A 22,086-nucleotide genomic window follows, 5' to 3' on the forward strand; every position below is an offset into this window, starting at 1 on the left:
TCTATTGAAGGAAATGATGAATTGTAGAGTTACTACAGTTCCTTTAAAGCTTTTTCTTTTAGAAACACACCATGTAATGTAGCAGTATCAGCATATTTTGTCCTTGGCTTCACGAAAAAATTTCACTTTGTATCTGCTGTGTCACCTACTCACTAGCTTTTGTCATGGCACAGTAGATCAAAAAAATAAATAAATGTGTGTGGTTCAAACCCTTTTATCCTGAAAAGATTTTGTGCCTACATCCCTCTGCTTCCCTTTTGAGGGAGTCAGTGATACCCACAGCAGTCACAAAAACATGAATATTATTTAATATAATAGTTTCATCAACCACTCAAAAGCATTCTAACTACAGCACAATAAATTTGAGCATTTATGAAGAAGGAACTTCCAACTTCCCATTCTGAAGTTTACAACTACAAATTCATAGAATCAGAGAATGATTTGGGTTGAAAGTGACCATTGTGATCTAGTGCCAACTCCCTGCTTTGGGCAGGAACACCTCCTTCTAGACCAGACTGCTCAGAGCCCCACTCAACTTGGCCTTGAATGCTGCCAGGTAAGGAGGCATCCACAACATCACTGAACAACCTGTTGCAGTGTCTCACCCACCCTCACAGTGGAGACTTTCTTCATAACATCTACCTTCTTCCAGTTCAAAGCCATTTCCCCTCATCCTGATGCTGCATGCCCTTATAAAAAAAATCCTCCACAGCTTTCCTGTAGGTCCTCTTTGGGTACTGGAAGGCCACTATAAGGTCCCTTTTCTTCTCCACACTGAAAAGTTCCAACTCTCTCAGTTTGTCCTCACAGGGGAGGAGCTCCAGCTCTCTGATATTCCTCATGGTCTTCCTCATGATTCATTCCAACAGTTCCATGTCCTTCTCGTGTTGGGGGCCATGGAAGTGGATACAGTACTCCAGGTGGGGTCTCATGGGAGCAGAGCAGAGGGGCGGAATCATCTCCCTCAACCTGCTGGTCACACATCTTGATGCAACCTAGGATATGGTTGGCCTTCTGTGTTGCAAGCACACATTGCTGGCTCATGCTGAGTCTTTTGTCAACTGACATCCACAAATCCTTCTCAAGTCTGCTCCCAAGCCATTCCCTGCCCAACCTGTACCTGTGTTCGGGAGTGCCGTGACCCAGGTGCAGGACCTTGCACTTCGCCGTGTGCACTTCATGAGCTTGGCATGGGCCCACCTCTCAAGCCTGATCAGATCCCTCTGGATGGCATCCCATCCCTCTGGGCATGTCAGCTGCACCACTCAGCTTGGTGTCATCAAATTCTGAAACTTAATTAAAAATACCTAATTGCAACTACTGAAATATAAATAAGGCAGGTAGAATGGACAGTAAATAGCCTGTGAAACATTTAAGAAAATGAACCACTGCTTTTCGTTAAACTACAGTAACTTCATACGTTACCGAAAATCAGTTCTTTCTGTACTCGTAGTTGGAACAAAGAAAGATTTATGTTCTTTGCAACTGAAGAACTCTTCAAAATCTGCGCAGCCACAAAACAGGAAACTTTCCTTCCCACTGTTTCTGTCCACTCCGACTACTGAAACAGTTCAGCATAACTAAACATGGGAAAAAGTCCTTTTGTTTCCTGTGAGGACAACCTCACAGCATATGGGAAGAAATTAACACACTCATACATAATATAACTGCCAACTTCCAGGCATTATTCTTAATAAACAGGATCTCACACAGTGAGAAATAGATAAATGGATGAGGAGGAACCTTAAAGTAAACAAAACTTCAAGTTATTACTATCAGCACCTCACTCTCCTAACCGTGGCTACATAAAGGGGCTGGCATGTTACAAGTATATGACAATATATTTAAATACAGTAATCACATCCAATTCATTCTGCAATTTCCATTCATTAATTTCAATATTATTGTTGGTGGTAGTTAATTGTTGTATTGTGCAATTGAAATCAACAACTTGTTAGAAAAAAAAGTCTTTCTACTTTAAGAAAACAGATATAATCTTTCCATGGATACTTCTAAGTACCTCTACTCTGCCAAAAATATTGCAGCATTATAAAGGAATATACAAACTGTCACCAAACTGTTAAATCAGTCACATCATCCTGAAAACATTCTTCATTTCTAAACTTGAGATAATCTAAAGACAGCTCATATTTTGCCTCCTTTAATTACAAAATCCTCAATGTGCCCTTAATAATTATTGAAGCCTCACCATTAAAAAGAATGCAAATAAGTATACAAAAACGAAGAGCAAAGATATTTCACACCTCAAGTTGACTGTGCATGAAGACGTGCAAACCTGCATTTGTACATTATTACTAGCCATACTCACTTGAACAATTCAACTACACCATTTACAGAACCATGAGTGGCACCTCATTTAACACTGCAAAAGCCAGTGTTAACTAACAATAAATACTGCATTATGAGGTAATCTCAACATATAATCAACTAGTTTCAAAGGTGCTCTTTTCTTCTTTAAGATTTTTTGCCCCTCATTTGTTATTGTCATTGACTGCTTCTGTCCATTGCTGAGCCTGTTTACAACACCTTTCCCCCCCCACACACACTTTTACACTGAAAAACAGAATGCTGAAAGGGAGTAAACAGTCATTACAACTCATATCTCAAGCATCTTCCCCAACCTCAAAAAATACTGCTTTTGATACTTTAATAAAGAGAAAAGCAAGGCTTAAGGTGCTAACTACACACATTTGTGAGCAATTTTATTCTTACCCCAAGAAAACTATGTTGTAGCAATCACATTCAGAAGGTACTGACCTCAAAAAACTACGGACTACACACAAAAAAGTAGCCAAACTCAGAGATTACTTAGTTCACATCCAGGCCTTCCATCCAAATTCCAGTACAAACAGCCCTGATAATGTTCATGTCCAAAGATGGGAAGAAAGTGATTTCATAAGATAATGCTACTCATCAACACTGTTAAAAAAAAGAACTACTGTGACACAGACCTACCATTAAATGTATCACAGTAATTCACAGGTTCCTTCCAACAATTCACTTTAAGTCTGTATCTTACAATGCAACTTCATTTTTAAGGGGCTTTTATAAGGTTTCAAGAACAAAAATTTAGGTTGCCTGTTTTTAAAGACATTTTATGAAACGGGATGTTATTTACAATCTTCTTGCTTTATATGGCTTCTGCAAAATGCATCATTGCCCAGACCACAAAAGAATAAATAGGCACTGATCAGTAATGAACATTTCACAAAACATCAACTCTGCAGGTATGTGCCACTACTTCCCCCTATCATATAAAGGTTTGACATGCTTTTAATGAAAGCACTGCTTATACAATGTAGAGCTCTCAGCCACAAACACCTTCAACTTTTAAAGTCAAGTCCCTTTACCACACTCACACTACAAAATCCAAGGACATCTCATACAGCCTGCATTTCAGCTAGGCATCTGGATACACCATATGCTTAAATTCCTTGGGTAAGGTAACAGCACATGCTAAGCAATAAAATGAAGTGATTTTCCAGTCTTGTTACACAAATTTATAGCATCCCAGAGATCAATCACTCAGTTACACAGTATATCATTTCAACTTTATAGTTTAGTGCTTTTAGTGCCCGATTTTTTCCAAAATGTTACATTTGGGATTAAGAAGTAAAAACACAGCCAATTAAATTCACAGAAGAACCTGAGAACATCCTGAAAGCGTATTAAAGGATAGGGAAGAGATCTTACTTTCCATTCTTCGGCTTTGCACCTAGTACATCTTTTTTCATTAATACAGAACAGAAGGTCACCAATTCCTGTGACACCTTTTCTGAAGAACACACAAACTATACGGTCAGTTTCAGGGGATACTCCACTTTCACACTGCTATCTAGTAATCAGCATCTCACTTAATTCCCAATTTGGAATTTTTAGCTGGGTAACAATATAAAATTGGCTTGTTTTAAATTGCTGTGATTTGGGGAGCAAAGAGCAGTGAAGACACAAACACAGGTATCTCATCTAATTCACGAATTTGCACCCATGACAAGGTGTTCTAAAGCAGACACTTGGCTTCTTCCAAACTCACCTTTTAGTGCTTGCCAGCAAACTGTTCCTAACCAAGCCCCAAGATACAAATTGCTGCATGCTTTCTATGAGCAACTCCAAGACAGTAAGTCAAAGAATTAGGCTTTTCAAAGAGCTGGACATTTACAACAAGTACAGCAACTACGAGCACAAGTCTAGCCTGACTGAAACTACTCTCCAACAGGTTAACCTTTTTGAGTTACAGTTTCTGAAATACACCCCAGCCATTTCATCTGGGGACTCAGAGTTCATAGCCACACATACATTCCAAGCATCCCTTTCTGAGCTGTTTCTCAGACTGCACTGTATATGTCACTAGCTATTGTCCTTTGGCCAGAAACTCATGACCAGCCTTTAAGCTCTGAATAGCTGCTATCCAATTATATCTTCCTGATTGTTTTTTGGTGGTTTTTTTTTCTTTTCCTTTGTTTTTTGTTTTTGTTTTGTTGTTTTGTTTTTGACACAAATAAAAGCATCTTTAGCATCTCTCAAGAGGCTTCAAATACTGAGAACTTTCTATGGTCCAGCTCATGAGAGAAACAAGTGTTAGCCCCTAATATCTCAGTTCTGTCCCTAGAATGTGATAACTTGAGCTGTGAACAGACTATGAAAGTACTACAGTAGCAGTAAAGCTTGTGCAAAATGAAACTGACTTTCAGGAGTTATCCTTAAAGTTCCTCAGATGTTTCAAGCAGATATCCATTCCTCTAGCATCAGTTATATATAAAGGGAAAGGACAATTTTACTGTTGGAGTACTGAACTGGGAATCAAGACATCAGATTATATTTCTGGCTCAGCTGCATGCTTCCTCTGGGACACAAAAAAAATCAAGTTCCACCTCTAAGTTTACCATTTGTAGAACTACTCAGATTTGATTTATTAATGACAGAAATGCACGGAGAGATCTCTGAACACATAAAGAAAAATATTTCAGAACTGCCAGATTATCTGTTCCCTGAACAAAGGTAATACAGTAGGAAAATTATCTGTTTCTTCTACTATTTTGAACATTCATTTGCTGAATGGTGTAGCCTGTCCAACTGCACTGCAATTTCAGAGGACAGAGGAAACAAAAAAGTGGTACAACTCTGCAAAGTTTTGTTCCCCAGAAGAGCTCAAACTTTGAAGGAAGACAGTGTTTTTCCTTATCATATCAATAAGCTGCTAAAATGACAAGTCATGTAGGCAGGAAGGGACCTTTAGAGTTCATCTGGCCCAATCACTTCATCAAAACAACATCAACTAGGACAGGCTGCTCAGTCTTGCCCAGCTGAGATTTGAACAAACCATAAATATTCTACAGCCTACGATCAGCCTGGTCCAGTGCTAGATCACCTTCTTAGCAAGGAGTATTTTGCTCCTCATTATGAGCTGGAATTTCCTACTTATCCATTGCATCTCCTTCGTCTACAGCGCATACCCTGAGAGGAAAGTGGCTCCATCTCTGCATCTCCATCAGGGAGCAGTTACAGACAGCAATAAAAATTTCCTGCGACTTTGCTTCTTAAGGTAGAAGAAACCTCATTCTTTCAGTCTCTCTTCACAGATAGCATGCTTTAGGTCCCTCATCATCTTCCTGGACCTCCTCTTGACATTCTCCAGTAAGCAAATTTCTTCTTTAAAGGAGAGCAAAACTTGGCTCGCTAAATTCTTATAACATGCAGAAGACAGGCGGAAGAATCACTTCCTTCACTTCCTAGTCTGCTAACAGCCTGGCTAAAACAGCCCAGAATGCTGACTGCCTTCAGCAATGCAGAGCTGCATTCCTGTTCTTGTGCACAAGCACTCAGAAAGGCCTTTCTTTCAAGCTGCTTCTTAGCCTTCCCAGACTACACTAGTGGCACACGGTCATTCCAATCCTGGGGTAGGAGCTCTACTGCTTTCACTGAACTTCATGAAGCTCCTCTCAGTATATTGCTACAGCCTGTTGACATCCCAATAGCTGGTTTTCAATCACCACTTCTTCATTCATTCAAAGCATGAAGGCTGTTTTGAAGATGACTGACCGTATAATCTCCCTAAGGACTGAGGTGAGGCTGATGAACTTCTCCACATCCTCTTCCTTGACCTTCCTGAAGCTGTGCTGGAGACTTGTATTTTCACAGTCTTTTGGAACTCCCCACAATCTCCATGACCATTCAAAGATGAAAGAAAGACTTCACAATGACATTGGCCAGCTCTCTCAGATACATCCCATTAAGACTCAGACTTCTATATATCCGCTTGCTTTACGTGTTTTGTAACTGTGCTTCCTTTTGCTGAAGGCAGTAACACCTTCCCACAAAACCAGTGAGTGGGCTTCAACAGGACTACAGGGAACTCTTCTCTGAAAACTCCAGAAGAAAAAGCATGGAGTACCTGAGAATTTTCTGTTACCCCCTTCACAAGACCTGCTTTGATGAGGATCAGGCACACATTTTCCTTACCAATGTATTTTTGAAAGCCCCTTTCGCTGGCCTTCACAGCTATCATTTCAGTGCCAGCTGGATTTGGACTTTGCTATCTCTGTTTTTACAAGACTTTATATTCCTCCTCAGTAGCCTGTCCCTAAGCACACACTTGGGTCCCACACCAACGCACACAATCTATTCACCAAAGAAAGGGACAATTCTGTTCAGTTGAAAATAGAATCAATGAACGGCCTGGGTTGAAAAGGACCATAATGATCATGTAGTGATCTAGACAATTACTACGTACAGGGTCACCAACCACCAGACCAGGCTGCCCAAAGCCACATCCAGCCTGGCCTTGAATGCCTCCAGGGATGGGGCATCCACAACCTCCTTGGGCAACCTGTTCCAGTGCATCACCACTCTCTGTGTGAAAAACTTCCTCCTAACACCTAACCTAAACCTCCCCTGTCTCAGTTTAAACCCATTTCCCCTTGTCCTATCACAATCCACCTTCATAAACAGTCATTTACAGAAAACTGGATAAATGTGTATAGCCTAGATTTAAAGCAAGAACGGGAAAATAATTAAAAATCCTGAAAAATAATATCCATGAGTACAAATGAATGCAAACTTGTTCAATATACTTTTATAAGATAAAGCCTAAATTAATAATTTAAATTATCCTGCTCAGCTCTATACTTCATTCATGAGCAGACCAACCCCTTCTCAAACAGAGACATACACTTAACATACAGACATCTGGCTAATAGCCCTCTGACAGGCAAGTTGCCCCCACCTGTATCTTAGGTCAATTATAGCCAGTTAGGATTTGTTTATTTTGGCCAAAATACATTTCCTTTTTGTTTCCAATGTGAAGAAGTTCTCAATTCCCCCTATACAGTAATAATGTCACTAACTTGGAATTCCCTTGTATTGACAAACTTATTCTTCATACTAACCCTACCAAAAACCTACTAACCTCAGAACGCACAGTTCCAGACCACTTGCTGTTTTAAAATGGTGACAAAAATTGTTCCTGAAAAGATTTGAAAAATATGTCTCCATAAATACTTGAAATCACTTCAAATGGGATACCATTCGACTGTGTTAGACTGCACAGGGTAACTGAGTTTGGATTTATGAATGGATGGTTCTTCCAAATTGTCTTTTCTTAAATAGCAGCTTACATCAAAATCTTGTGAAATATAAGGGCCAGGAGAGCTCAGACTGAACTATAAGGCAGACCAAAGGAGTAACTGAAAAACTACAAGCACAATGATATTTATGAATACAGATAAATCAAGAAGTTAAACTGTATAAGATCCTAAGCATATCATCCTCTTCAGTATGCTGCATCTCAGCCTATAGTAAGTCTTACAAAAAGTTTATTAGATGCTATGAAAAAAAAGATTTCTCTTTTCAGTATTTTAAATGCTTCCCTGAATGTGTAAAAAAAACACTTTTCTTAAAAAGCAGCTTTTCAAAATAGCGTAAGTACATCTGAGAGCAGTAAGGGGAAAATCCATTGAAATGTATCAAATATTTATCAGTAGTTCTGTAAAATTGTGCTTTCAAACAAGATGATAGATACATGCTTGAAAATACTTTTAAAAAAAATAGTTTTTGCCATTGTACCTTCTGCAAACTGTACAAGGTTCTGTGCTCAGCTAGCAGAGATTTGAGTAGTCTCTTCTTGCTAATTCACTCTACAAAGCAAGCTTTCAATGTTGAGGATGGGGGTTACACAGAAATAAACAGCTTTTAAGCAGTTACCCCTACTCTGACAAAGACCACAGGTGGTGTAATTGATATACCCAACCAAGCCAAACAAGAATAGAATACTATATTCAGTATTTTGTAATGCCTAGACGTGTTAAAAAAACAGCAGAAATTGGAAGTGAATGGAAAAGATATTGACTTTCTATGGTAATTGTACTTGCACTTCCTTTTGACTTTTTATGATGAAGTAGCCATAGAATGTTGCTTTTCTTTTCCTGAAGAGAAAGGAAATCACATAAGCTTATCAAAAAATGCAGCCAGCTAAAACCCTTCCCCTTCCATTCATTTAAATGTCCCTTTTATTAAACGTAATTATGCAAACCATTATGAAGTTACTAATCATTACTGTAATTGAGATATATAAAAAAAACTTAACCTGCTTAACATAGATACTCACGCATACAAAAAACAACACAAAGCCATAAAAGATCATCTTAAAATGGCTCTTCTGTCAAAGGTCCAACCCTGAATTGCATCATCTGGCATAACCATTGGGGACAGGACATAACCAGGACAAAACATCCACTACCAATCTGAAGTGGTAGTGCTGAATTTGACTAAAGCTTATGTGGAGTCTCAGTTACTATTAATCACCTGTCCAGCTAATTAGTCTGCTAAACAATCAGAGAAATACCTACTAAGACAGGAGAAAGGAAAGGCACAGCGTGGCAGGGAAATACAGATCCCAAGGCATCACACAGACATTGTGAAGGCTGGGCAGTAAACCTTATAAACAAGATCCTCTTATGCCCACTGAAAAGCAAGGATTCTGCTTCCTTTAACAGAGCACATTCACAGAAAACAAACCTTTTTTCACTTTAGTGTAAGCAGAAGGGAGACAAGATAGCACAGTAGAATCTAATGGAATTAACCACAAATTTGAGAATTAACTGGCAGAGAAGTACATGAAGAGATTCTGTAAACCATGCTATATTCTACATAACTGGCTGTCTTTTTCTTCCAGCTGCCTCAGGATCTAACAAGTTGCCCAGACCTACGCCATGGGGTTTTGGAACACTTACACAACTGCTAACATCTGCTGCTATTCCTATCAATGTCAAATTTGTCAGAACACAGAACTGCATCAGAAAAACAATCCTTATCATGTATAAATAAACTCTACTTCCACAGCTTCCCCCAAAAGTACCAAATGTACTAGATCTAATGCACATCCAATTTCTATTCTTAAGTTGAATCTTTTTCCTTAAGCATATTTTAACGAATTGTATTTTGCCTATATCCCTGCAACATACCTCGGTTTGCCTTTATTGATTCAATATCAGCAAGAAATAAAGCTATAACTAAGCCTCAAACCCAGTTACAAAGTAACAAATTAAGCCAGCCACTATTTAGTACCTTTCTATTATCAAACAACATTTAAATTCTCAGCAACTTCTAACTCTAGTTTTACTGGTTTCTTTACTACTGGTATGTTGAGATTTCAGATGAGTACCCAATTTTACGTAGAAAATGAAACTTCCTAAGAAAGCATAAAGCTAATTACTTATAAAACTTTTTAATAATTCATTAAAACGTCAAGTATATTCCTCAGCATAAAATACTGGATCAACAATAATCTTGGAAAAGCTTATTTGGCTTTGCTCTACTTAACTAATCACGCTATTTCTGAAGGAAAACATGAAAATTTCACTATGTTACACAGAGAGAGCTAAATAAGTACTTCTTCATTTTCTGAAAAGAATGAAATAGATGAGGTATATATCCCCTCCAGAGAGAACTTGGTGGGGAAATAAATAAATAAATAAATGAACAGTTCTCCTCTTTTCTTCTCTATTCAGATACAGCTTCTACTTCATTGGAAAACAGAGTTTTCTCTCTTGGAAGATGACATGACTACCGGAGAAGTATGACCCAGCATCAGAAAAATCCCAATTGTTATTTTAGCCAGTCAAACATTAATATCTTGCAATTGAAACCTCATACTATAGGCCATAATAAACTCCACCTGTAGATACAATTTTCAAAAATGCTTTAGTGCCTCAGCTAAGTTCTCCATCAGTAGATACAGCTATTTCAAGAAATGCTGAGTGTTAACAAGAACAAAAACTCAGGTAATGAAATGTCAGTCCAAGTATTTTAGTGAAATGTTTGAAGGAAAAGTTTAAGCTCCTCTTCCTGATTTCCTGAGTGTATCTACTCCCTCTTACATTGCTGTGACTATTGGGGGACTTCAGTTTATCCACCTCATGTACACCTGCAGACCTCATTCAAGTGGACCTAAAACTGTCACTGCTCAGTATTATTGATATATCAACATACTACCATATTTTATTCCAGGAAGATTCAGGCGAGCTGAAAACAAACAAATCTTTTCACACTGATGTGATCTGTGATGAAAGCAGATTAAAAACAATACTGTATTTACAAAGCATAAAAACAAGAAGAGGGTAATGACCTCACATGGGAACGATTCAGCTCCATCTATCTAGCCAAATAATGAACCTATTAAATCTGCTTTGCACTTCATAGACTCGTAGACTTCTGACAAGAGTACACAAACCAACTGGAGAATGAACCATCACAACAGAACAAAATAACAAGAGCATTTTAATTAACCATTAAGAAATCTGTCTTTGGTGAGACACTTTTTAATCTCTGAAGAACCTAAATAATTTTAACAAATAATAGACATCCCCCAGGAAAATGATCAAAGCATTTCCCACGTAAACATACACCAGCAAAGCTAATCCCTCCTTAAAATCTTTTCATTCTGCAGCCAGCCACCAGTTGTAGTAGATAAACATCATTCCCCACCATGATTATCAACAACACAGGTTTCCTCTTCCCACTGTGCAGTTAAATCAGGTTTACTCTCTTCCTTCCACATCTGCTTATATTACATACTGCCCATTGCAACTGCGAATTTTTGCCTCAGCCAAAGGGCAGTGCATGTTATCAATTCTCTTCAAAAGACACACAAAGTATTCAAGAACAAGAGCTAGGTATGGCATGACATACATCATACTTCCTCACAAATCCCATACATGTGTTGTCCCTGAACAATGGATGGAAGAAAATTGAATTTTCTGTCTCTTAATATAACTGCTTTCTCAACTAGGTATGCGAACAAAATGACAATTTCAGTCCAAATGGGAGAAAAGTTAGCTCTCCTGTCCACTGCTACAACTCCACAGGAACCATACACATCATAAAACACTAAGTTCTGTAGCCCTGCAGAAGAAATAAGCCCTGACACCACACTTGTTTTAAGTGACTATTCCGGTTCCTATCAACAAGGAAACCAAGCTTCTAGCACAATGAGATCCACTGACATTGTTGAGACCTGGAAGCCAAGCTATTAACTTTCAGTGGAACTTCAACATCTTGAGCTGTCTCTAGTTTAATAAGGAGCCTGAAAAATAGGATAGATAGGATAGGATTTGGACAGAAAAACAGTCATCACTGAGATCCCACACTATTATGTGGGGGAATCACTTCAGTCTGCTTCCAGTCCACACTCATCAATACTCAACACACTGGAAGAGAAAATCTTTCATCTTCATCCATAAGGAACCCAGCCTGTATGCCCTAGACAACTTCATGATGAGAAGATCTAGCCTCTGGACCAAGAAACAGCTAAGTAACAAGCACAGTGATGACATGTATTAGATGGGATTGGTCTTCATTCTGGAGATTACTCCAGAGTTGTTCCCCTCCCAAAATCCACCACCATGCTCAACAGCAGTTGCAGTTGACATGCTGAGGGAAAGCTCAGAAAATATTTCCTCAAACCAAGGCTAAGGTACAATTAAAGAGCATGACATCTCCCTGTGAAGAATTTAGATCTCTGAACTATCACTTGAGTTCTGTTCACAAACATTAATGAATATTAAAAAAAAAAAGACATAACTATGCATAACTCCAATGTTCCTCCTTTCCTCCATGTGATTTTTATTTCTTTTTTACAGTAGGTAAAATCTGATAGTTAAAAGGAAACAAAATAAAACACAATTGCACAGCCACCTTCTCAAATATGCATGTTAAATGTTAAGAAATAAAATAGAAAACATATTGGACCATTTACCATTTTTCATGGTTCTGCTGAGGATAAACATATGGGGAAAATAAGCTACTCTGTAGATCTTATTTCACTCCTGTGTCTGTGCTTTTATTCTCCCCGTCACAGCCAAGTTGAGAGTTTCCTCTTTCATGATAATAAGCTGAAAGTTCACAGATCTCAGAGCAGCAAAGCAGGAAATTTGCAGTATGAAGGATTTCCCCTCTTCAATAGGACAGGGGAGAAGAGGAAAGTACATGGGGCTACTGTGAAAGATCTGCAAAGTTAACAAGACGAGTACTGAAGGATGCAGTTTAGTGGCACAATGGCAGTGAGGGGTTGATGGTTGGACTTGGTGATCTTAGCAGTCTTTTCCAATCTTAATGATCCCATGAGTTGGACATACTCATCTCAGGAGGTCCTGAGGTGACGCTCTGGCACTTTGCGCGAAAGAAACACCACATGCATCTGTTTAGTCATCGTCGTTCCTCTGTTTTTCCTCAGAGGGTGAAAACTGGCTTCCCAGCTGGGGGCTACCTGGCACAACACTCACCCACAGCGACAGCCAGCTGCAGGGGAAGCAAGGGCTGCTGCAGCCCGGCTTGCCCACAGCGCGCTACCTTCCAGCTGACCCCGCATCACAAGACAGGAACGAGGCCACATGTGGCTTTAATGCCAAGCAGCTGCTCCACACCAGCACCCCTCCGTCCCCGCCTGACCCCGCCCCGATGCCTTTCGGGGACTATTGCAAAGAGTAGAACGGATGCGAGCCCCGCAGCCGGGACAGACCCGAACGCAACACTCTGCCCCCCAGCCCCGTGCCCGGAGAAGTGAGGTCATCCGAGCGGGCTCCAGAGGGGGGCAGCCGTTGAGTACCCGCTCCGCAGCCGTCTCGAAGCGCCTCAGCCCCGCTCCCCCCTCAGCGCAGCTCGGCGGCAGCGAACGCCTTTCCCGGCGGGGAAGGGCCCCGCCACCTCCCTGCGGGCTGAGGCGAGCCGAGCCCCCCGCGCTGCTCACCGACACCAAGAACTCCAGCGTGCCCACGTAGTCCCGCTCCGTCTTGAGCAGCTCGCTGAGGACGCATACGCGCAGGCGAAGCTGCTTCTCCAAGTCCTTCCCGCTCTCTCCCTTGCCTTCCCCTTTGCTTTCCTCCGTCATGGTGCGGCGCGGAATAGCGGGGCTCGCAGCCGGGCTGCCGGCGAGAACAACAAAAGAGCCCGCGGAGCTGCGCGGCCGGGCCCGGCCCCCGCGGGTGCCCTGGCACGGAGCAGCCCCAGCTCCGGCTTCTGGAGCCGCCCGAGCTCCGCAGGCGAGTAGCCTGCCCGGTGCGCGCTCCTTTCCCGTCAGGAAGGGGACGCAGCCCGGAGGAAACGAGCGGTCACTGGTTCCCAGCTCGCCCCGTTCGCTGAGAGGCTGGAAAGCCTCCGCCGCAGCCCAGACTTGGACATTAATCAAAAGCTCTGTATCCATGTGACTCCAACCCCTTCCCCCCCTGCGCTAAATCTCAGGAAAAAGGAAAGGAAACAACTTCGGGGAAGATTGCGTGCCAGCAGCTGCCTGTTTCGCACACAAGCTGCGAGCTCCGGTTTGAGGCTAATTGCAGATCTCCAGCAACACAGCACAAGAATTATAAAAATGTCCCAGCGAGCTGGCTGGCCAGGGAACCGGCAGTTGTTTGTGGTTTGTTCCAATCCTCAGCAAAAAAGCCATTTCTGCTTCCCCTTTCACACCTTCCCACGACACAAATAGTACAAATATACTCACGTGTGACTGCGTGTTGCACTCTGCTTCTGAACAAATACAGAGGTGAGAACATCTATGTGCTAAGTAGGTGTAAATAGTATATTCTACAGAAAAGTTCTTCTGACATACTTGTTGTTTGTTGAAACACAGTTCTATAAAATCCCCAGGTTACAGTTGTCTTGTCCACTCTGGAAGTCCAGATTTTCATAATACATTATAAGAGGAAAAAAGATGCAATAACTTTTTCAGTCAGTAACAACTATATAACTACCCCATACAAGAGGAAATGTATGGGGCACTGAGGGATGTGGTTTTGTGGACACAGCAGTCATGAATTGATGGTTGGGCTAGTTGATCTTAATTGGTCATTTCCAACCTTAATGATCCTGTGATCTTTCATTTCTTGAAATGTCAGGATGCTACAGTGTGAATTTTGAGCTCATTGGTGAAAAGCTGAAGGTTTCTCTTCAGTCTGAAACTGGAAAGAAAACTCACATACTCACGTTCCATATTCAAGTGCCTAAACCTGCAACATCCTAAAAGGAAGGAAGAAAAGAGAAACAAGCGTAAAATTTCTACAGCCACAGTGCAAACTGACACAGCAAGAAGAATCCCTAGTGGGACAGTGTAGGGGAAGACATTTGCATTCTGATAATGAAAAATCATGTAGCTGTCAGCCTCAGACTTCCATTGGGAAACAGCAAATACAGTTCTCACAAGACATTTCTCTGCAAGCTGAAATGAAAATGCAGGGAATCTGTACACACTGAAAGAAACAGGCATTCACACCCTTTTCTAAACACAACACAGCACCCTCCCACTAGGCAAGCTTGCACACTAGCTTGCATGCTTGCTTACTGAGCTTGCCCTTCAGTGAAGTTTAGGACTCATATTCCAAAAACAGACATTCTGATTTTCATGAAAATCAGAACTTCATGTTTTTGAGAAGCTTATTCTCCTGCCAAATCCGTTCATGTGGACTGATGGGTTCAAAACAGACTGGAACAGAAGCTAATATAGTCCAATCATTGAAGCTTTTTTCCTTAGGAAACCTGCCTGAAATAAACTGGTGGTTGACTGGAGACTTTCCTCACCCTCTCAGGTGGGATCCACCACAGTGGCACAGACCCAAAGTTCCAAAAGTCTGTGGTGAATGCCTTGGACCTGAGGAGGAGATTAAATACTTCACACTTGCTTGCACTAGCACCAAGAGGGCTGATGCTGTGGTAGTAAGAAAAAAAAGTCCATGATGGAACCAGTTTTCTTAAGTGATAACTACCTAACTACCAAAGAGATCCAAAACCACTGGAGAAGAACACAAAGCCACTGCTTTCCTCATTCCTAAAAACATGCAGGTGCCTTATCTCAACCAGATACCTCAAAATAGTTACATTTCGTGTCAGAAAGCACCATCTCTTCCCCCTGGCAGTACAGGTTCTGGATTTGGACATTCCCTTTTACTCTTGCCTTAGACAGTTGTCCCATTACTTTTCACAGCCTGCATGCATTCTCACAGATCTAGATGAAGGCTAGAGAAGTCAGGAGCAGCAGCCTAGGGTTGTTTTCTCATCATCTAGAGCAATAAGAATTCCTTTCCTTCAAATATTTATCATATTATTTGCAGGATCTCTTAAGTGATCCTGTCTGTGTCTACATTTCTGTGATCCTCACACACTCTTGCTCCTTAATTCAAGTATGCTCCATCTATTTGGGCCAGCAAAAGCATTACTGACAATACAGAAGAGAGTTTTATGACTTACTTCAAGCCACTGAACACAAAGCCCACAGGAGATACACAGTGACAGGGAAAGGTTCTAAATACCAGACACAATCTATGAAAAAACATACAATCATACAAGCTTCATCAATTTTCCTGATAACTTGCCTGAAGTACTAAAAACAAAGACAAATTGCTCTTTTCCCCCCTAGTCTCAAGGAAAAGCTAAATTGCTCCAACTGTTGTTTTCATGCCAATAAAACTGGAAAGAAAGAATAAAATGAAAGGTAGGACATGCACACATGATAAAAATTCAGCTCAAATAAGGCGTAAGCAATGGAAAACCAGGTTTTGTCCTGTATTTTACCAGGGAACCTGAATAATAGATAGCACCACCTGTATAAAGACATAAGTTTGGTGAAATCACAAAAAACAGATTCTTCCCATTGATCAGTGCTATACCAACATCTCTTCAGAATGCATCAAGAGTTATTCTGGTCCAAAGGTACTTGAGGGCCAAGTCTGAATTAAAGAGTCCCAGTGAAAAAAAATATAGCACCACACAGCTTTTGGCCTGCTTATGAAATCACATAATCATTAGGTATGGACAGGACCTCTCAAGACCTTCTAGTTCACCTCCATATGCTCAGGCAGCATCACCTACAGCAGGCTGCCCAGGACAGATTGTCCCAATCTAGTTTTGATCATCTCCACAGATGGGGACTCCTCCCTCTGGACAACTTGTGTCATCGTGTGACAAGTGTTGCACAGCATTTCCTCTCATGTTCAATGAGAATTTAATGTGCTCGTTCCCTGCTTTTCTTTCAGTAAGCACTTATGAGAATGATCTGGCTCCTGTACCCTCCCATATTTCAAAACATTGATAAAACTGCTCATAAGCTATTCTCCAAGCTGAATGTTATTATCATCTCTCTCACTTTCCTCATATGTAAGATGCTCCAGTCCCTTACTTATCTTTGTGGTGCTATCAGATAACTTGGAACTAGCTTCCTTTCCAGATATTAAGCCCCTAACGCATAAGAGACTGTTGTATTTAAAGATCAGAGATCTGCCACAAGATCTGTGTACTCTATGGGAAAATTACATGGATTTCTTTATGTACTGCTACTGAACAATGGCTGCCAGTGCAGATTTCCAGAATCCCAGATAAAAGCAATCAAACATTCTGCCGGGTATCCTGTCATGTCACACCATTGTAGAGGAGTCTTCAGTCTAGCTGGTAACTTTAAATTGCCTTCGGAGAAAGCCAAAATAAATTTCTGAAGCTGTATCAATAGATGGAACTGCTTACTTCATAAGCTTTTTACTAACACCAAAACCTTCTCTCTCCAAGCCTAGTTTTCCAGAAGGGCAGAAAAACCAGTCTAGCAGAAGCAAGCCATTTCTGCTGTCCTTGTAGAAGACACTACAGAGGGGTTCCTTTTCTCTGTGTAATCTTGAAAATGCAGCAGTTTCTCCCAGTCTAAGCTCCCTAAACTGTCCATGCAACGCAGAAATTGCTATCAAAGCTGTCAGAACTAAGTGTTTTACCAGTGTACTACCAGAATTAGAAATACACACAAATGTTTAAGAGAACCATCCAAGAAATGTTATTAAGAAGCAACATTCCAAAGTCCATCTGAATAAAACTACTCTGTTTACAGGTGCCTAGTACTGTATTAAACAATGAAAAGGTTACTATGTAAGAGACTAACTGTAAACTGTTATGGGCTAAGCTTGACACACTGCAGTGTATCATTCACCACAAAGTTTACACTGAACAAATCTTTGTGGCCACAGATTTAAAAAACAAGTCATTATTTGTACATATTGGAGCAAAGTACTCACTTTTGTAATCTTCCTTCATGGCATTTCTTAAGGAAGAAGAAAATACTCTAACCACAAAGACATTTAAATGGCCCCAACCTCCATAAGATTGCTTACAGTGAGCTCATGTAATCAAAAGATTTCTTCAAGTATTCTGACTACCAACCAACTCCCCACCAAAAAAAAAAAAAAAGAAAACCTAGACTGCTATTACTGTCCAAGCTTGAATATGCTGGACTTCACCACACACATCTTCCACAAACTGCTAGTAATGGTACATCTCTGTATAAAAGGCTTTTAATTATTTTATTCCATCCAGCACAGGAGATGCAGCAAACAAACCTGACATTCAGCTTTCCTGTGCAAGTAAAGAACTGCTGCACAATTTATTCAAAAATTTAGATTATAACTTCATGTAATTGAAGGAGTGGTTTTTGCTATTAGAATCAATTGTACCTTTAAGAAACACTGCAGCAAGAAGCCATACAAGTGTCAAAATGGCAAACAATCACTACAGATGGTTGTTGTTTTTTTTTTTTTTAGAACATCTAATGTCAGCCAGCATGCCTCCAGAACTTCATGACAGTAGTGATGTTAGCTCACACACCTTTGAACCTAGAGTGGTATTAAAAAAACAAAAAACAAAAACAAAAAAACCCCATGAAGTAACATGGCCAGATCATCTCAGGAAATTGTTAGTTTAGGAAAAAAGACCTCACGTGAAGCTAGTAAAAATGCTGTCCACTAGGTTCAACACCAGCTTCGTGTACCTTGATGAAAGTCATTTAAACAAAATCTATTTCATATCTGCACAGAAGGATAGAACGGACAGCTGGGGACAATTAACTCCACCTCCATTTCAAGAGGACATCGGATTGATTACAGACTCTTCACACTAGATATTTAATAGCCTCTTTTAAAACTGATATGAAATTGAAAGAAAATTAATTACTAACCACGCCAGTTGAAATAAGCCGTATACAGTTTATCCAAGTAATTTTATAGAACCTTACATCTTGGTGAGAAGTAAAACAAGCCTAGGAGTATGCAAGGTCTTTCATGTTGCGAGTCAGATTTATATCACTCTGGACTCTTCATGGGAAAAAAACACGGAACTGATTGATTAAAGCACCTTTTTTGATCTGCTGTGACTTGGAAGCACTGCAGAACAATCAAAGAGGCTGAGGAACAAGGCGTTACATGGAACCTGACAAAAATAATCACTTTTTGAGCTTTTTGAAAAAGGACAGTAAAGCAAAAATGAATATAAAGAAAACATAGTGAGTTTCCATTTAATTTACTTCAAGGTATAAATAATTTAAAAAATCTAGTAGTAAAAAGCTACCTAAGAGCAAAGCATCACAATAGATGTTTTAAACTCCTTGGACAGCTTACACTAGGAATATAAATTTGAACTATTGGTTACAGAAATAGTCTTTAAAAACTTCCTACCAGAAATCTTTAAGTGAGAATTATGTTCTAGCAAGCTCTCCAAAGACAATATCCTGTTTATAGTCAAGTAGAAGACAGGATTAAGTAAGTTCCAGCACTAGGAGTTGAACCATTAGCTATATAAATACAAACTCAGCTTAAAATGTTCTTGATACAAAACATTATCAAGACAGTTTCCCTGTAATTTTATTAATCTGAGTGAGAAACTTCTGTCCCACAACGTGCAAAAGACTTGCTACTGTTGTTCCGAAGTTAATACACTAAGTGTATTCAACAAATCTTTGTTTTGCTGTCTAGAAAACTGGGTTTTCTCATTGTTTTAACACTTACTCTCATACAATGACTTAGATTATTTTTTCATCTTTTTTCTAATGTGTAAAAAAGGTTACTAATTTCTTATCATAGCAAGCACAGTGTAAGGCACTGTCAATATTTGCTGAAAATCTTCATACTAGAACAAGAAAGGCTGCTAATTCAGTATAAAATGTGTATATCTTGCTTTGGTTTCCAGGTGAAATTAAATTCTTTGTCATAATACTCAAATATTAACAATTGAAAGACCAGGACAAAAACCCCTCAATTCCCACTTTGTCAGAAATTATTTTGTGCAGGCACTTGCATGTTTCAGGTGGGGGTGGGAAGACAAGGAGAGGTAACATAAAGCAGATGTTGAGAAACAAGCTATACATACACGTAAGCAAAATGCAGGTCACACTGGTAACATCAGCACAAACAAACAGCATTTGACAAGTTGCATGATTTCCATTTTGCTTTAACTAACTGATACTTGCATTGTATCTGTTTGCTTCTGCCAAAGCAAGAGTCAATACAGACTGTTCAAGTTATGATGTGCTACAAGGTATGTGGCAGCAAAGCTTCTTTTTCCTCCTAGTTTCTTTTGTCATGCAACAACTTCCACAGATAATAAAGAACAGCTGAGATGCTAAGTTCACTAGTTAAAGTACAGAACAAACTGTCAGTATACACCAGAGATTTAATGCTGATGATACCCAAAGCAGATATTTTCTATTTCCAAGCCTCTGAAGAGTATAAGCATGGAGCAAGGAGTAGTTTGAAAGCATTCCAAGTTAGAGGTTCTAGCAAAACCAATAAATCAAGAAAAGATGAACTTTACATTACACTGAAAAACTCTTGTTTTATTTTGATGGGCCCAATTTCTTTATCAAGGAGCTGAAGGAATGATAACTACCACGAAGAAACCTAAGTAAACATATTGTTCCTTTAGTAGGATTGTTACTGTTAGATTGAGAGTCTGAAAAATTAATCCTTAAAAAAAAATAAATCTTCTTTTCATCAAAATTAATTAGCAGAAAAATGGTAGAACTGGACACACTGAGTACAGCTGATAACTACTAAGTTCTATGTAAAATTTTTCTGTGAAGAAATGAAGCCGCTCCATTTATGAAAGCAGGATTTTCATGAAGTTTGAATAGTAAGTTTACCAAAGCAGCAACTTTCTTTAAAGCAAATTATCTTACAGACTGTGGTTTGTATGTTCTGATATTCTCTCTCCATTTGTTGATAATCAAAGATTCTGCAGCCAAAGCCACGTGCTTTAATCATGAAACAAAACAGCACAAAGTTTGATCAGTGGCCAACACAAATCATTATAACTCCATTAATTTTGCTCACCATTAAAGATTCAAATGAAATATGGACTAGCAATCTAATCATACTTGAACTATTACCCATTTATTTTAACTATGTAAGTACAAAAAGAATAATCATTACCAGGGATTTGCAGTAGTTACTTGGCAGAAAAGTTGCTGTTTTATAGTGCATTCCTACAACACTTTTCTTCTTGGGGAAGATAGGAAAAGGATGAAAAGCATTAAAAACAAAAAAGAAAAATCACTACCATAAGTTTTATACATTAAACAACAGTCCTTCATAGATCTACTTAGTTCGTCAGCTACAAAAGGATTACACCATAAAAGTCTGCAAAATTCCTTAAATAAAACATAATAATCTGCTCTGAATTTCTCATTAACTTTCCCTTCTACTTATAGGAATTTAACAATCTGGTCATATAATGTGTATCCTCAGACAGGCCGCCACATTTCAACTTCACCAATACAAATGCAATAAAACAATTTATTTCAGGCAAGATTGACCAGACAAGGACACACAAACTGCATTTGTTTTTTGTTTGTTTTTTAATGTAAAAATAAGAGTGAACTTAATTCAGCAACTTTATCTTCCAGGATTTTGCTTCCTTTGCTTTTGTATATCACCTTTTAAAATGACTGTTTGCTTAGAGAAAATGAATATTTCAGCTGGAAATAAAAAAGTTTTATACTAAATCATTTAACTTTCTAGTGTATATAATACTTAATTTCTACCTCAGTTTAACCAAAACATCTAGGTCTTGCACTGCACATCTCTGAAAACATTCTGGTTCCACAGACACCTTCCCACTTAGGGAGCTGCAGAAAGGAGCACCAGCTGCTCCTTTGCCTTCTGCTCTAAAGGCTGAACAAACCAAGCTAATTCTTTCATCCCTTCCTTCGGCATCATGTTCTCCAGCCCTATAAGCTTTCCCACTGGCCCTCTGGTGGGATAATTCCAATCCAACAATGTCTCTCTAGTATCAGGAAGCCCAAAACTGAGAACAGTGCTCGGGCAACAGTCCCTGAAGTGCCAGACACAGAGAAAGAGTCACTTCCTTGCTGGCTGCACTCTTATTCTTTTACTCAATCCAATCTATTTGTCACTGAGTTACTTCTCCTTCTGGACAAAAAAATGTAGGACTTGCAGGCTATGCTGTTTTAAAAGCACTGCAGTTCTGCCAAGAAGAAATGCAACCTGAAACGGAGCCAAGTGGTGCCTCAGCATTGATCTCTTCTGGGTTATTAGTAAAGGCTAACATCATTCTGTGGCTAACAAAGTGTTACAGGTCAGCGGCAGTATAATGCTGTGTAGGATTTGAGACCAAGGTCACTAGCTGCACAATGTAAAAGCGACCACAAGTGACAGCACACTGACTTATGACTGCTGAAAGATCTGTAATTTGAACAAAAATTATGTCAAAACCAGAAATTGTTCATTGGCATTCTCAAGGAGCACATAGCAGTAAGTGTGG

At 39.7% G+C, this 22,086-nt stretch overlaps 1 protein-coding gene across 2 annotated transcripts in view; it reads right to left on the reverse strand.

The window, feature by feature from the left end:
* Positions 1-22,086, reverse strand: part of PREX2 (phosphatidylinositol-3,4,5-trisphosphate dependent Rac exchange factor 2) — a 218,495-nt gene that overhangs the window by 163,162 nt on the left and 33,247 nt on the right. The window contains exon 1 of one of the 2 annotated variants that reach the window (XM_048938903.1): positions 13,262-13,830. The exons of the other annotated variant lie outside the window; for it this stretch is intronic. Within the exon in view, the coding sequence (XP_048794860.1) occupies positions 13,262-13,714 (453 nt within the window). The 5' untranslated portion in view covers positions 13,715-13,830. Of the gene's footprint in view, positions 1-13,261; positions 13,831-22,086 lie in introns of those variants that run through there. 2 annotated transcript variants of the gene reach the window in all.

Source organism: Lagopus muta, chromosome 3 (assembly GCF_023343835.1).
Source record: "Lagopus muta isolate bLagMut1 chromosome 3, bLagMut1 primary, whole genome shotgun sequence".
In the NCBI taxonomy this organism is placed as follows: domain Eukaryota; kingdom Metazoa; phylum Chordata; class Aves; order Galliformes; family Phasianidae; genus Lagopus; species Lagopus muta.